The sequence below is a fragment of the Erpetoichthys calabaricus genome, chromosome 12, assembly GCF_900747795.2.
Source record: "Erpetoichthys calabaricus chromosome 12, fErpCal1.3, whole genome shotgun sequence".
NCBI classification, from domain to species: domain Eukaryota; kingdom Metazoa; phylum Chordata; class Cladistia; order Polypteriformes; family Polypteridae; genus Erpetoichthys; species Erpetoichthys calabaricus.
In genome coordinates, this window is record NC_041405.2 from 60132588 (window position 1) to 60148054 (window position 15467).

General features: G+C 45.2%; 1 protein-coding gene across 4 annotated transcripts in view; it reads left to right on the plus strand.

Moving 5' to 3' along the window:
- Positions 1-15467, plus strand: part of LOC114663090 (kelch-like protein 4) — a 638922-nt gene that overhangs the window by 327165 nt on the left and 296290 nt on the right. For all 4 annotated transcript variants that reach the window (XM_028816853.2, XM_051935330.1, XM_051935331.1 and 1 more), the window contains exon 3: positions 1710-1846. In XM_028816853.2, the coding sequence (XP_028672686.2) occupies positions 1710-1846 (137 nt within the window). The remainder of the gene's footprint in view (positions 1-1709; positions 1847-15467) is intronic.

Below are 15467 nucleotides of genomic sequence, written 5' to 3' on the forward strand. Positions count from 1 at the left end.
ATGATTCCACATCATGACGCAGAAATTCATCTCGAAGAACTGCAGGTATCCCGGCCAGTAATATATTCATGACAACTTTCTCCACAATTCGCTCCACCACGTCTCCCTCAAACCAGCAATGCACTTTATGAATCAAATCTTGAATTTGTGCACAGATGGGACCGTCCATGTTTAGGTTCCAGTTGTTAAGTGCAAAACCTTTAGCCAAAAAAGTCACAGTGTTACGTAAACCAATTTGTTGCTTCAGGAAATCATAATCACCAGCTTATCGTGAGGCACATTCTGCAAGGACAGTAGAGCATCCACAGACAAAAAAAGGTGTGATGATAATGGCCCAGTATCGTTTGTCCCATCCCAATAAAGTCGCCACTTGCTCAAAGGCTAAAAGGAACATCTCTGGGTCATCAGATGGATATTCTTAGAATTTTCAGGAAGCGGAGGCAAAGGGATGTACTGTCGACGGCTCTGAACCGGGACATTCAGATCAGGGATAGGGGGCGGGTCATCCTCTGGATCATAAGGAAGTGGAACATTCTGAGTGATTTGAAATAACTCCTCGGCATCCATCTGTGCAACCACTCCTGGTACCATTGTCACGCTTGGGTCACATATTTGCACAGAGACAGAAGAGGTTGTAGAAAAAAAAGGAACTTTATTCAAAGCACTGCAAACAAACATTTGTCTCTTTACAAAAGTTTAAACGTGCTCCATGACAAGTCAGAGATGACAGCTCCTCCAGGAGCAGAGAATGTCAGAGAGAGAGAGAGAGAGAGAGAGAAGCAAAACAATCAATTCCAAAACTGACAGGCACTGTACAAGGCTTTTAAGTAAGCGGAGTACCCTCGCGCGTTATAGCGCAAGTAAGAAGGGTATGGAGCAATGTGAAGGTAGACTGTCAGCTGTTTCAGGAGTTTTCCCAGGGGCGTCTGTGTCCTCCGAGGGTGCGATCAGCCCTCCAGCTTACACCCCCCTCCTCAGCTTTATTCACATTCTCGTGAATCAAGCGACTCTCTGTACCAGGTTTCAGCCCTCCAGCTTACAATATAAATGTCAGATCCATGATAAAACAACAGCTATGCCAATGCCCAACGCTTTTTAATTTTCAATATTATCAACTTTTTAGGCACGTATTGATCTTAATTTATACAAATTCTAACTAATTACCTAATCCTTTGGTTTTGGGTGTGTTTCTGTCCATTTTGATGTAACAGTTTGTTATATGTGTTAACAATACATTTGTAAAATATTAAATACTTACGGTATTAGGCTTACAGTAAAGAAATTCAGCCAGCAAAATTAACATGGATACTTTTTTGCACATTCTGACAGGGTGAGCTTTATGATCTAAATCAATAAACACTACCAGACACAAACTGAAAAGTAGTTAATGTTACTGATCACCTCAGAATATAATTCAGTTATTTTGTTTTAAGTGATGTATTTTTAACTAAAGAAAATGATCATCCTTGAACATGATTAATCCACGCAACAGTAATAAAACTGTAAGTGCTCTGCAGATAAATAAATCTTTTTTAGAAATGTTCATTATCCAGATTTAACTACCCAACCATGTGTATATTTGTTAGCTTGTTTGAAGGGCGCTGTCCTTTGTGTAAAGAAAAGACTGATGTACTGTATCATTTTTAAATTAATGATACTATTAATTTACAACCTAGCAATGTGTTTTTTCATTTGGAATATATTCACAGACTTGTTTTGAGTGCAGTGTCCGATTACTTTGCTGCAATGTTCACTAATGATGTCCGTGAGGCCAAGCAAGATGAGATTAAAATGGAAGGGGTGGATCCGGATGCACTCAAAGCCTTGGTGCATTATGCATATACTGGTGAGTTACAAAAAGGCTTTGACATTTACTGACAAACTATGCATTTTATTATGTTTTTAAATGTGACTTTGACAAAAATTTTGTATGTTAATTTAAAGCAACATTTGTAAATATTGAAATTTAAATATAATATTGAAATAATGTTACTTAAGTTTACCTTGTCAATCTTAGCAAATAACAGCTTGATGATTCTCAATAAAGTTGGCCAAGATTCACACTTAAAAATCAATACAGTGAAGCTAATCAACTACATATAGTATATTAATATACAACACAACTTCAGACACTTTCAAAGTGTTAATCAGCAATAATTATACAGCACAGTACACAGTTGTCCATGCTGTTGAGGACCTGCTGCAGAATACAGATTCCAAGGGTTGCTAAGTTTGGCCTTCATCAGATCATTTGATGGTAGTACAATATGTCTTTTTTCATCTTAGTCTACAACACCTTCTCAAGCAACAGCATGTTTATTAAATATATATGTTCTATGTTTAAGTCCTTGCTGGTAAACATCTTTGTAATAAAGTTTTACATGGCAAGAAAATCTCAAATGTCACTTGATTTCAGATTAGCACATAATATTAGAATTTGCCTTATGAAGATGGCCAGTGACTGCAACTTTCAAGCAATACTCAGAATATGGATTGAGTAAATCAAAATAATATGTAAACCTTATCGTGGTGGAGGGGTTTGCGTGTCCCAATGATCCTAGGAGCTCTGTTGTCCGGGGCTTTACGCCCTTGGTAGGGCCACCCAAGGCAAACTGGTCCTAGGTGAGAGATGAGACAAAGAGCGATTAAACAAACCTCCTATGATGAAAAACAATTTTGGACGGCGTTTTCCCTTGCCTGGACGTGGGTCACCGGGGCCCCACTCTGGAGGCCAGGCCTGGAGGTGGGGCTCGATGGCGAGCGCCTGGTGGCCAGGCCTGCACCCATGGGGCTCGGCCGGGCACAGCCCAAAGAGGCAACGTGGGTCCCCCTTCCCATGGGCTCACCACCTATGGGAGGGGCCAAGGAGGTCGGGTGCAGTGTGAGTTGGGTGGTGGCCGAAGGCGGGGACCTTGGCGGTCCGATCCTCGGCTATAGAAACTGGCTCTTGGGACGTGGAATGTCACCTCTCTGAAGGGGATGGAGCCTGAGCTAGTGCGCGAAGTTGAGAGGTTACGGCTAGATATAGTCGGACTCACCTCGACGCACAGCTTGGACTCTGGAACCAATCTCCTTGAGAGGGGCTGGACTCTGTACCACTCTGGAGTTGCCCCCGGTGAGAGGCGCCGAGCGGGTGTGGGTATACTTATTGCCCCCGACTTGGAGCCTGTACATTGGGGTTTACCCCGGTGGACGAGAGGGTAGCCTCCCTTCGCCTTCGGGTGGGGGGACGAGTCCTAACTGTTGTTTGTGCGTATGCACCGAACAGCAGTTCGGAGTACCCACCCTTTTTGGAGTCCCTGGAGGGGGTGCTAGTGGGCATACCTTCTGGGGACTCCCTCATTCTGCTGGGAGACTTCAATGCTCACGTGGGCAATGACAGTAAGACCTGGAAGGGCGTAATTGGGAGGAATGGCCCCCCCCGATCTGAACCCGAGCGGTATTTTGTTATTGGACTTCTGTGCTCGTCACGGATTGTCCATAACGAACACCATGTTCAAGCATAGGGGTGTTCATATGTGCACTTGGCACCAGGACACCCTAGGCCTCAGTTCAATAATCGACTTTGTGGTCGTGTCGTCGGACTTGCGGCCACATGTCTTGGACACTCGGGTGAAGAGAGGGGCGGAGCTGTCAACTGATCACCACCTGGTGGTGAGTTGGCTTCGATGGTGGGGAAGGATGCCAGTCAGGCGTGGTAGGCCCAAACGTGTTGTGAGGGTCTGCTGGGAACGTCTGGCAGAGCCCCCTGTCAGAAGTAGCTTCAACTTCCACCTCCAGCAGAACTTCGACCACATCCCGAGGGAGGTGGGGGACATTGAGTCCGAATGGGCCATGTTCCGTGCCTCTATTGTTGAGGCAGCTGACCGGAGCTGTGGCCGTAAGGTGGTCGGTGCCTGTCGTGGCGGCAATCCCCAAACCCGTTGGTGGGACACGGCGGTGAAGGATGCCGTCAAGCTGAAGAAGGAGTCCTACAGGACCCTTTTGTCCTGTGGGACCCTGGAGGCAGCTGATAGGTACCGGCAGGCCAAGCTTTGGTGGTTGCTGAGGCAAAAACTCGGGCGTGGGAGGAGTTTGGGGAGGCCATGGAGAACGACTTTCCGACGGCTTCGAGGAGATTCTGGTCCACCATCCGGCGTCTCAGGAAGGGGAAGCAGTGCAGTGTCAACACTGTATATGGTGGGGATGGTGCGCTGCTGACCTCCACTCGGGACGTTGTGGGTCGGTGGGGGGAGTACTTCGAAGACCTCCTCAATCCCATTAACATGCCTTCTAATGAGGAAGCAGAGCCTGGGGACTCAGAGGTGGGCTCCCCCATCTCTGGGACTGAGGTCACCGAGGTGGTCAAAAAACTCCTTGGTGGCAGGGCCCCGGGGGTGGATGAGATATGCCCGGAGTTCCTCAAGGCTCTGGATGTTGTAGGACTGTCTTGGTTGACATGCCTCTGCAACATCGCATGGACATCAGGGACAGTGCCTCTGGATTGGCAGACCGGGGTGGTGGTCCCCCTCTTTAAGAAGGGGGATCGGAGGGTGTGTTCCAACTACAGAGGGATCACACTCCTCAGCCTCCTGGAAAAGTCCATTCAGGGGTCCCTGGAGAGGAGGGTCCGTCGGATAGTCGAGCCTCGGATTCAGGAGGAACAGTGTGGTTTTTGTCCTGGTCGCAGAAACAGTGGACCAGCTCTATACCCTTAGCAGGGTCCTGGAGGGTGCATGGGAGTTTGCCCAACCAGTCTACATGTGTTTTGTGGACTTGGAAAAGGCATTCGACCGTGTCCCTCGGGGAATCCTGTGGGGGGTACTCCGAGAGTATGGGGTACCGGCCCCCCTGATAAGGGCTGTTCAGTCCCTGTACGATCGGTGCCAGAGCTTGGTCCGCATTGCCGGCAGTAAGTCGAACCCGTTTCCAGTGAGAGTTGGACTCCGCCAGGGCTGCCCTTTGTCACCGATTCTGTTCATAACTTTTATGGACAGAATTTCTAGGCGCAGCCAGGGCGTTGAGGGGGTCGGTTTGATGGGCTCAGGATTGGGTCACTGCTTTTTGCAGATGATGTTGTCCTGCTTGCTTCATCAGGCCGTGATCTTCAGCTCTCTCTGGATCGGTTCGCAGCCGAGTGTGAAGCGGCTGGGATGAGAATCAGCACCTCCAAATCCGAGACCATGGTCCTCAGCCGGAAAAGGGTGGAGTGCCCTCTCAGGGTTTGGTAAGCGAGATCCTGCCCCAAGTGGAGGAGTTCAAGTATCTCGGGGTCTTGTTCACGAGTGAGGGAAGAATGGAGCGTGAGATCGACAAGGCGGATCGGTGCGGCATCCGCAGTAATGCGGGCGCTGCATCGGTCTGTCGTGGTGAAAAAGGAGCTGAGCCGCAAGGCGAAGCTCTCAATTTACCAGTCGATCTATGTTCCTACCCTCACCTCTATGGTCATGAACTATGGGTAGTGACCGAAAGAACGAGATCGCGAATACAAGCGGCTGAAATGAGTTTCCTCCGCAGGGTGTCTGGGCTCTCCCTTAAAGATAAGGTGAGAAGCTCAGTCATCCGGGAGGGGCTCAGAGTAGAGCCGCTGCTCCTCTGCATCGAGAGGAGTCAGATGAGGTGGCTCGGGCATCTGATCAGGATGCCTCCTGGATGCCTCCCTGGTGAGGTGTTCCGGGCACGTCTAACCGGGAGGAGGCCCCAGGGAAGACCCAGGACACGCTGGAGGGACTATGTCTCTCGACTGGCCTGGGAACGCCTTGGGATTCTCCCGGAAGAGCTAGAAGAAGTGGCCGGGGAGAGGGAAGTCTGGGCATCTCTGCTCAAGCTGCTGCCCCCGCGACCCGGACCCTCGGATAAGCGGGAGACAATGGATGGATAGCTGAAATAATATGTTGGAAATCATCTGGAAAACCTAGACAAAACAAGAAAGAATTACAGGCTTTACTAGACACTATATAAACACTACAGCCTTAGACAGAATAACTGTAGAATTACTAAAAAGTGCTCACAACCTGCTGTCTCAAATGTCGGGTTAACAGCTTTTCCTTTTTTTTATTGTGTTTTACATATTGAATGTAAAACTTCAGTATAACACGTAAAACAAAATTCAATTAAAATAAATCAGTACAATATTCCAAAGAAATTGAACATTATAATACATTAAATTATAATTAACACTTAAACTCCTGATGCTATCTAGTTCAGAGAATTTAAGTGAAGAAAAGCCCCATTATAAAGTAGCTCCTCACTTATATTAAAGCATCTAAAAGAAAAACAGAAGAGCTGCGGCAGTTTTTGTTGGGATTTGGTCTCATCCAATGTCAGACATCTTTTTCACAAATAGAATTGCGTTTGATTTATTGCTGATTACATTTACATGGGATATTCTATGTTTTTTTTTACTTCTGGGAAGGCTTCAGATGGTGTGTAATATACCTCCAAAATTCTAAAGAAACCAAAGACCAACTGAAGCCAAACTGAATGCTGAACATGCTGTAGATGATGAAGCAGTGGCAGCCTTGGTGAAACTGGCAATCTACAGTATCTACACTATCTAGGTATGATGCTTCTCCCTCCTGCAGTAGTTGAGTTTCTAGTCCTACAACTACCGAGGCGGAGGCCAGGGTCAGAAGTGAAACCAGTACTGAAGACTGTTTGCACATATTTTGCAAAACAAAAAAAATTCAGGGTCTCCTTTGTCATCTCAGTCTACAACCCCTTCACAAGCACCAGCTGACTATGAGACACTGCCAGGAGCACAACACAAAAGAAAACACAGAAGAAGCTGAATAAGTAGATAAATAAGCTGCTGATAAATATAAAAGAAACAATTAGGGACTGACAGATGTAATTTGAAAATGACAAATGAGACAAAAGGATTGAATGATACCAAGCAGTAAATAAAGGATGAAGTGAAATGCCTAGGCAAGTGGTATTGAAGTTTTTTATATACCCAGCGCATAGTCCACCCTTCAAAGCAATTTGGAACTCTTTATCTGGAATGGCCATCAGAGCTGTTGTCGTATTAAGCTCGATATCCTGAATGTCATCAAAATGTCTTCCTTTCAATGTTTCCTTTATCTTCGTGTAAAGAAAAAAGTCACTAGGGGCCAGATCAGGTGAGTAGGGAGAGTGTTCCAATACAGTTATTTGTTCACTGGCTAAAAATTCCCTAACAGACAGTGCCGGGTGAGCCGGTGTTTGTTCGATGCTCTAATGCAAGCTCCGATATTCTCGCGACGGCACACAAGAACATGCAACAACAATAATGAACAATAATGAATGCCACTCAGCAAGACACCGCCACACGTCCACACGAACACAGCTATGAGTCACTGATATACCAAGGTTATGAAACCTTACCTAGCTGTTTGTACAGAGCTGCCAATGTAAGCTCATGGTGGCAAGCTCGCAAACTTAATTGTCAGACCTTGTATACATACACATATACTCACTTGTAATAAACTGTAAAACTTTATTATATATTAACTAAAAATGTCATACTTGTACATCAGCCGCAGAAGATTCATTCCAACCAAACTGCCATTATGAAGTCTCTTCATGCAGCTAATGTTTGCTGCTTGCTGTTTGTCTTGCATATTGCTCCAACCCTTTTCCTGCCTGCAGCTGTCTTTTGCCTAGATGCAGGGAAGGGCTTTGAAAGGATAAAGTAGTAATTTTTGTGAAAAGTCCTCGGTAGAAACGGCTTTGGCTCTGCCTCTATTAAAATGGGCCAGACCCTTTATTCTTCTTTCTCTTCAATCCTTCTTACTAATACCATTGTTTTGAGTATTTCAAGTAGTTAGACAGGCCTGTCCTTCTCGGTTTATCTTTATTCTCTCATTAGAGCCTCTGGTAGTAGGTCTCTGGAATTCAGAGAAAAATCAATCCCGTACTGATTAAAGATATACACAAAAAGTTTTCTTGTATGTTGATAATGTATGTTCTGCTCTATCCTCAGATATCTACAGTATCTGAATCTATCTGCAGATCTTCATCATAGCCTCAACTTTAACATTTTTGAAAACCTGTCTGAAAGATTGACTGGTCTCAATCTGTTCTTTTACAAACAAATACTTCTTGTCATCTGCTTACATTCCATTCACTCCTTAGATGGAGTCTTTCAGATACCTGATAGTGGATATTTTTGCCACAGTCCAGGAGCTAGGAGCAGCCAACTTTCGTTGTGTTCTGAACAGTGTCAGAGACTCCATTTTCTCCATAGAATTAACTTTGCAAGCGCAGTGCTCTCACTTTCTCCCCCTCCTGAATACTGGAAATATTAAACGCTCTGGTGTCCTCATTTCTTTGGAATTACAAGAGCCCACCAATTATACACTCCACTCTGATTTGCAAGAGGTTGGATGGGGGTGTGTCCCTCCATAATTTTGAATTATATCTCCTTGCCTTCTCTCTAAGGCCAGTCTAGAGCAGGATCTTGCCCTCCTCAAACTGTCCCTCTACTTGGTTTTCTATAGAAACAAACTATTTTCCACATTGCTTAACTTCATTTCTATTTCTTTCTAGTAGATTAAAGGTCCTTTCTGACTAGTGGTTTTTCTATTGTATTTTATTCCCTTTACAGTGCATCGGAAAGTATTCACAGCGCATCACTTTTTCCACATTTTGTTATGTTACAGCCTTATTCCAGAATGGATTAAATTCATTTTTTTCCCTCAGAATTCTTACCACACAACACTCCCCATAATGACAATATGAAAAAAGTTTACTTCGAGGTTTTTAGCAAATTTATTTAAAAAAAAAAATTGAGAAAGCACTTGTCATAAAGTATTCATAGCCTTTGCCATGAAACTCAAAATTGAGCTCAGTGTCATCCTGTTTCCCCTGATCATCCTTGAGATGTTTCTGCAGCTTAATTGGAGTCCACCTGTGGTAAATTCAGTTGATTGGACATGATTTGGAAAGGCACACACCTGTCTATATAAGGTCCCACAGTTGACAGTTCATGTCAGAGCACAAACCAAGCATGAAGTCAAAGGAATTGTCTGTAGACCTCCAAATCTGACCCATCTCTGCAGCAATCCACCAATCAGGCCTGTATAGTAGAGTGGCCAGACGGAAGCCACTCCTTAGTAAAAGGCACATGGCAGCCCGCCTGGAGTTTGCCAAAAGGCACCTGAAGGACTCTCAGACCATGAGATGAGACAAAGATTGAACTCTTTGGTGTGAATGCCAGGCGTCACGTTTGAAGGAAACCAGGCACCGCTCATCACCAGGCCAATACCATCCCTACAGTGAAGCATGGTGGTGGCAGCATCATGCTGTGGGATGTTTTTCAGCGGCAGGGACAGGGGAGACTAGTCAGGATAAAGGGAAAGATGACTACAGCAATGTACAGAGACATCTTGGATGAAAACCTGCTCCAGAGTGCTCTTGACCTCAGACTGGGGCGACGGTTCATCTTTCAGCAAGACAACGACCCTAAGCACACAGCCAAGATATCAAAGGAGTGTCTTCAGGACAACTCTGTGAATGTCCTTGAGTGGCCCAACCAGAGCCCAGACTTGAATCCGATTGAACATCTCTGGAGAGATCTTAAAATGGCTGGGCACCGACGCTTCCCATCCAACCTGATGGAGCTTTGAGAGGTGCGGCAAAGAGGAATGGGCGAAACTGGCCAAGGATAGGTGTGCCAAGCTTGTGGCATCATATTCAAAAAGACTTGAAGCTGCCAAAGGTGCATCAACAAAGTATTGAGCAAAGGCTGTGAATACTTATGTACATGTGATTTCTCAGTTTTTTTTATTTTTAATAAATTTGCAAAAACCTCAAGTAAACTTTTTTCACATTGTCATTATGGGGTGTTGTGTGTAGAATTCTGAGGAAAAAATGAATTTAATCCATTTTGGAATAAGGCTGTAATATAACAAAATGTGGAAAAAGTGATGCGCTGTGAATACTTTCCGGATGCACTGTAGATGCATAAGATGGGTCCTCTGTGAGATGGCACATACACTCTACGTTATTCTGCAATTCTGCCCTGAATATTGAAGGATGTTCAATTTCCTCCTTTTCTTGGTGTCTGTGTGGTATCTATGTGCTGGGAGACACTGTACATTTGATGAGTCAGGGCTGGGAAATGTACTTATCTTCAATCTAGGCATTCTATCCCTTCCAATTTCCTTTTTTTGATTTGCACATTTTGGTATGTACTCAGGACATATGAAGCCCCCCTCTCTTCAGCTCTTTCAATTCATAACCGGTGCTCATTTGCTTCTACCCTAAGTCCAAACCAATGTTTAATTTCTACCCCCTCCTCCACAAAGCTTCCTCAAATCTTTCCCAATCATGTCCTAATTTGCTAAACAACCTTTCCCTATCCTCTGCATTGTGCTGTGAAGCTATCTTTTAAAATATCATAAATTTCTTTAAAATCCAAATCACTAGAACACACAGCTTAAATTTATCCATAGACTGTAACCCATTCCCCAGAGACAACACCTAACAGGATTAGAACTAGATCTCTTATGTCATTTTAGCCCTTGTGACAGTTTAAGGTTTCCCGTGACCCCTTGATCCCTCAGACCAAAGGTCAGACACCAGATAAAAGTCCAAATAATAATATTTATTAGAATAAGTGCACAAAGCACCACTACTCCACACTACTCTAATAATTAATAAACAATAATCAATACAATAATCCTACACACTCCAGACAGGTTGCCACCCTTCCACACAGCTCAGCTCAACGTCTGGGATTTCCCATCGTCCTTTTATATTCCCTGACCAGGAGGTGTTCCTGTCCAACAATCCCACAAGTCCTTATGACTTCCAGGTCAGGGTAAAAGTCCTTTCCTCAACTCGGAAGCACGTCGTTTCTTCTTGTCATGTGATCATGACGCACTTCCGGGTTATAGGGCACGTAAGAGTCCTTGCGCCTCCCTGCAGCGTCCTCTGGTGGGCCCCACGGTGTCCAGCAGGGTTGGGAATAAAAAACTCCATTGTCATAATTCCCTGCTGGTCTTCGGGGGCACTTCCATGCTACAGGGAGGGCTCCATCTAGCGGCCTGGGGGTATTGGCCGGGGTAAATGGCCGGGCCATCCCTCACAGTTCCCTCCCCTAAGCGAAGACCACTGGGGTGGAGCGGCCAGCCCCGCGAGGGACGTCTTCGTCCAGGAGAACCCTTCAGTCGGGCCTTGGCTGTGCTGTCTAGACACCCAGAGAACCTAGGGGGAACAGTGTATCAGTTATTCCTCCGATCCCCTGTCCTCCGAGGACAACTTCACCATACGTGGCCCGGCTGACGACAGTTATAACAAAAGGCGTCGCTCTCCTGGTTGTCTTCCTCTGCGAGACTGGAAACACCTCGGAAACTCCGTCAACTCCGCCCTTTTCTCCGCCAAGGGAGGTTTTAAAAGCCGCCTCAGTACACTCCGCCTTTCTCTCTACTTTGTCAGGAGGACCCGCATTTTATTTTGGGGATATCCTGCTTAATCTGGGGTTTGTTCACAGTTTGGGTCTCTCTATTAACAAAAGAGAGCCCTTTCACTGTCTGAACACCCTTTGACCTTATTTTATTCCGCGGTGGTGTCTTCAGCACCACATTGCCCCGAGAGACAGTACTTTCCAACTGCTCCGGTTTGATTGGCACTTCCCCCACCCCTTCTGTCATTATCCCACACTCTCTTGTAGGGCTCGCAGTGGTTTGGCACCCGCTACTTATCAAATGCGGGCCCGTTTCATACTGCGTCCCTATTTCATTATATACAGTACCGGCATTTCCTACCTGTACCGCCAAATCATATAACACGGGACACTCATGACCTAGTCGCCGCAGGTATTCCTCCACCTTCTTTTATCGGGGCTTCAGCCGTCGCTCCCAAGTCTCCAACGATCCTCTTGATCTCAGTCAATACCTGAAAAATACTACGTACAGGCTCTATTAATTTTTCGACCTCCCGTACGTCAAGAAAGTTATTTAATTCGGCCGGAGGCAGGTTCACTTCTGCATTCTCCTTACCTGCCGGCCGGGAGCCAATGAGCATGTGCGCTGTCGGCATGTGTTCTGACGGGATTCGCGGAGGCTTCTGGGATTTGGAGTTCTTTTTGGAGGTCTGCGGTGCCGCTTTTGGCTGACTGCGATCTGTCTGTTTCAATTTATCGACGGACCGATCAGTCATTTCCCGGACCTCCTTACCTTTTTGTAGGGAGAGCGGTGCTTCGCTCGCCTCCCCTTTCCCCTTCGGAAAAAAACAAGTCCGTCTTTTCCTGGGTCAAGCCAAAAATATCAGGATGCGTACCGTCTGCTTCCCCCACTCTTTCATGGGTGGTCACGTGTCCCTTCACCAGCACCCGACATGTGGGAAGTCCTTTGTTTTATTTTCAGGCCGTGACGAGCATACACCATCATCTTCAGGAGGTTTTCCTGCCCTCCGCAGAGTCTCCAGATGGACACCTGGGAGGTATGTGCACGGGACAAAATGGGTTATTTTAAAAAGGTTTTCAAATGCTTCCCTGGCACATACCTCTTTGAAGTCGTCCTTCTCCGAATGTCTCTCCCGAGACACGTAACCGCTCCATGGCTCGTCTTGAGCATAGGCCATATTAAACATAGGACCTCCACTTGGGCTGCCGCTCTGCTTAAGTATTTTCTTCCCCATGACTTTCTTGGAAACGGAAGGTTTTGGCGAGTTTGCAGTGTGTCTGAACGTTGTCTTCTCAGGGTTCTGTCCACAGTAAAAAAATTTTAAATTCAGCTCCTCTGCCAAAACCGACGGCCAGAGAATCCTGCCGAAACTACACCAACTGTGACAGTTTAAGGTCTCCGTGATCCCTTGATCCCTCAGACCAGACGTCAGACACCAGATAAAAGTCCAAATTAATAATATTTATTATAGTAAGTGCACGAAGCACCACTACTCCACACTACTCTAATAATTAATAAACAATAATCAATACAATAATCCTACACACTCCCAGACGCGTTGCCACCCTTCCACCCAGCTCAGCTCAATGTCTGGGATTTCCCGTCGTCCTTTTATATTCCCTGACCCGGAGGTGTTCCTGTCCAACAATCCCACAAGTCCTTATGACTTCCAGGTCAGGGGTAAAAGTCCTTTTCCTCAACCCGGAAGCACGTCGTTTCTTCTTGTCATGTGATCATGACGCACTTCCGGGTTATAGGGCACGTAAGAGTCCCTTGCGCCTCCCTGCAGCGTCCTCTGGTGGGCCCCACGGTGTCCAGCAGGGTTGGGAGTAAAAACTCCATTGTCCATAATTCCCTGCTGGTCTTCGGGGCACTTCCATGCTACAGGGAGGGCTCCATCTAGCGGCCTGGGGGTATTGGCCGGGGTAAATGGCCGGCCATCCTTCACACCCTGTTAAAGTCCCCACCACCTTCCTCCACATATTCTGGGATCAACAACCGCTCTAGTTCTATTGTCCAAAACTGGCTTAATACTGCTCAGTTAGGCCAGAGCTGGTTGAATTCCATGAAGCAATTTCATATTTCCACATTTACTTGTTTTTTTCCCCTCTCTCTGCCACATGCTCCTGCATGGTGTATCTGTGTGTGCAATGTACCCTTAGATTCTTGTTTTACTTGTGTTCCTGTCTGGGGGTTGTGTGGGTTGTGTGGGGTTGTATGAGTTGAGGATTGGAGTTTTGTTTGCTATTGTTTGATTTCTTTTACTGTAGTCATTTTTATTTTATCAATTAAAAAAATAAAATAAAATAAAAAATACAACACTGATTTTTCCAGCAAATATTACAAAAATACTTTAGAGTATTTAGAGTATAGAGGTGGGTCTACAAAGTTGATCCAGTCAAGAAATACACATACGAAATGCCCTGCTGCTTCATGTAGAAACAGTGCATATGCACAAAAATGTTGCTTTTGCCCATTTCCACATATACTTCAAGATGTTTAAAAACTAAACAGCAGCCTCTCCCCTTGCGTATGCAAGTTTCTGCTCAGTTTTGCAAACTGGTGGCACCCAGCATCAAAGCAGTTTCTGTTTCTGTAGTCTGCTTTTCTTTTTTAGATTCACATCTAGGATGCAGGCTTTTGTCATATACATTAAAATTCAATTGCACTGAAATTAATTGCATATTGTTTACAAATTTAATTCATTTGATTGTAATCATTCTGTAACAATATAATAGTGCACAGAATTGCCAAGCTATTCCAGCTATCATGGCTGCTTTAGCGTTGTTAGATGACATCACAAATAAAAGAATTAGAAGAGAGTGTGTATTTAAGATTATGATGACTGGTTCTGAGTTGATTTTGATTTCCAAGAGCTATCCTCTTGCAGCTGTGTGCTGAAATGGCACCAGCTTTACAAAGGCAGACTTTGAGGAATTGTGCTCTACCTGCTGCTTTGCAAGATCTGTCTGTCCACTGTGGGGTTTTTAGCCACAGGAGCTTTTCAACATGAACTTGCTGACTGATCAGGTAGTTCTCAATCATCACTGAGCTGTGCCATACCAGGATGGCATTATCCTCTTGTCATCCAAATATATAGGATTTCTTTACACTGTGGTTCAACTAGGAAACATCAAAGAGCAATTTGCAGCAACATCAGGTTTTCCAAATGTAATCGGAGTGGTCAACTGCACACTATTGCAACAACGCCGGACAAGTTAAAAATGAACTGACATTACATCATATATAGCTGGAGAACCTATAAAAACGGCAGCTCTTCATAGTCACAGGTGCTTTTTCCAACTCGTGTGCCAAAAGGCAATCAGTCCTTTTAAGGATAAAGAGTAGATAATCGATCCATTGTGGTGTTCGGTGTTGACGCTACACCATAAAGGCACCTTCAGAGAATGAATTTGCTTATGTAAACAGAAAGCATTTCCATTCTATTAATGTACCACTCTATAGTGCACAAAATGTGTGTTGCATTGTGCAAGCATGTAGTGTGCTTCCATGTTGCACACAATCGTGGCTTGCCTGTACCTGAACAGATGCGGTATGATGAACCTGACCCAAATGGTCAGTCAAATCGGACAGTGTTACAAATTCATTTGAATGTAATTAGCAAAATGTAAAAACAGGTAATTAGATGAAGCAATTATTTTTTTCACCAATTCATTTCATTGGTGGTTAATATCACGTAGTACAGTCTTGATATTCCTTAGTTTATTGGCCACATCTCTTACAGCATCCACTACTGCATTTTGAGACTCAGAACAGTGTCCGTCAGCACACAGCCAGATGGGTTTCTGAGGCAGAGGTGTGTGTGCAGCCAGCACCCAAAGATGTGCTCGGCACAGCAGCATCATCACCACCTGACCATCGTATGGGGGTCAGCTTTTGTAATATTGCCTGAAACAGAATAAACAACTAAAGGGCTACGACTCGCCTTTTCATGTTGACTGTGATATCTGACCTTTTCTTTCTGAACTTGAACTTTCAATTGTCTCCACCATGCTTTTGTTGCTTATACCACTGCACAAGCCAACAAAGACTATGTTTTTCCTTGCCTGCACTTCACATTCGTTGAAATTATTTTTT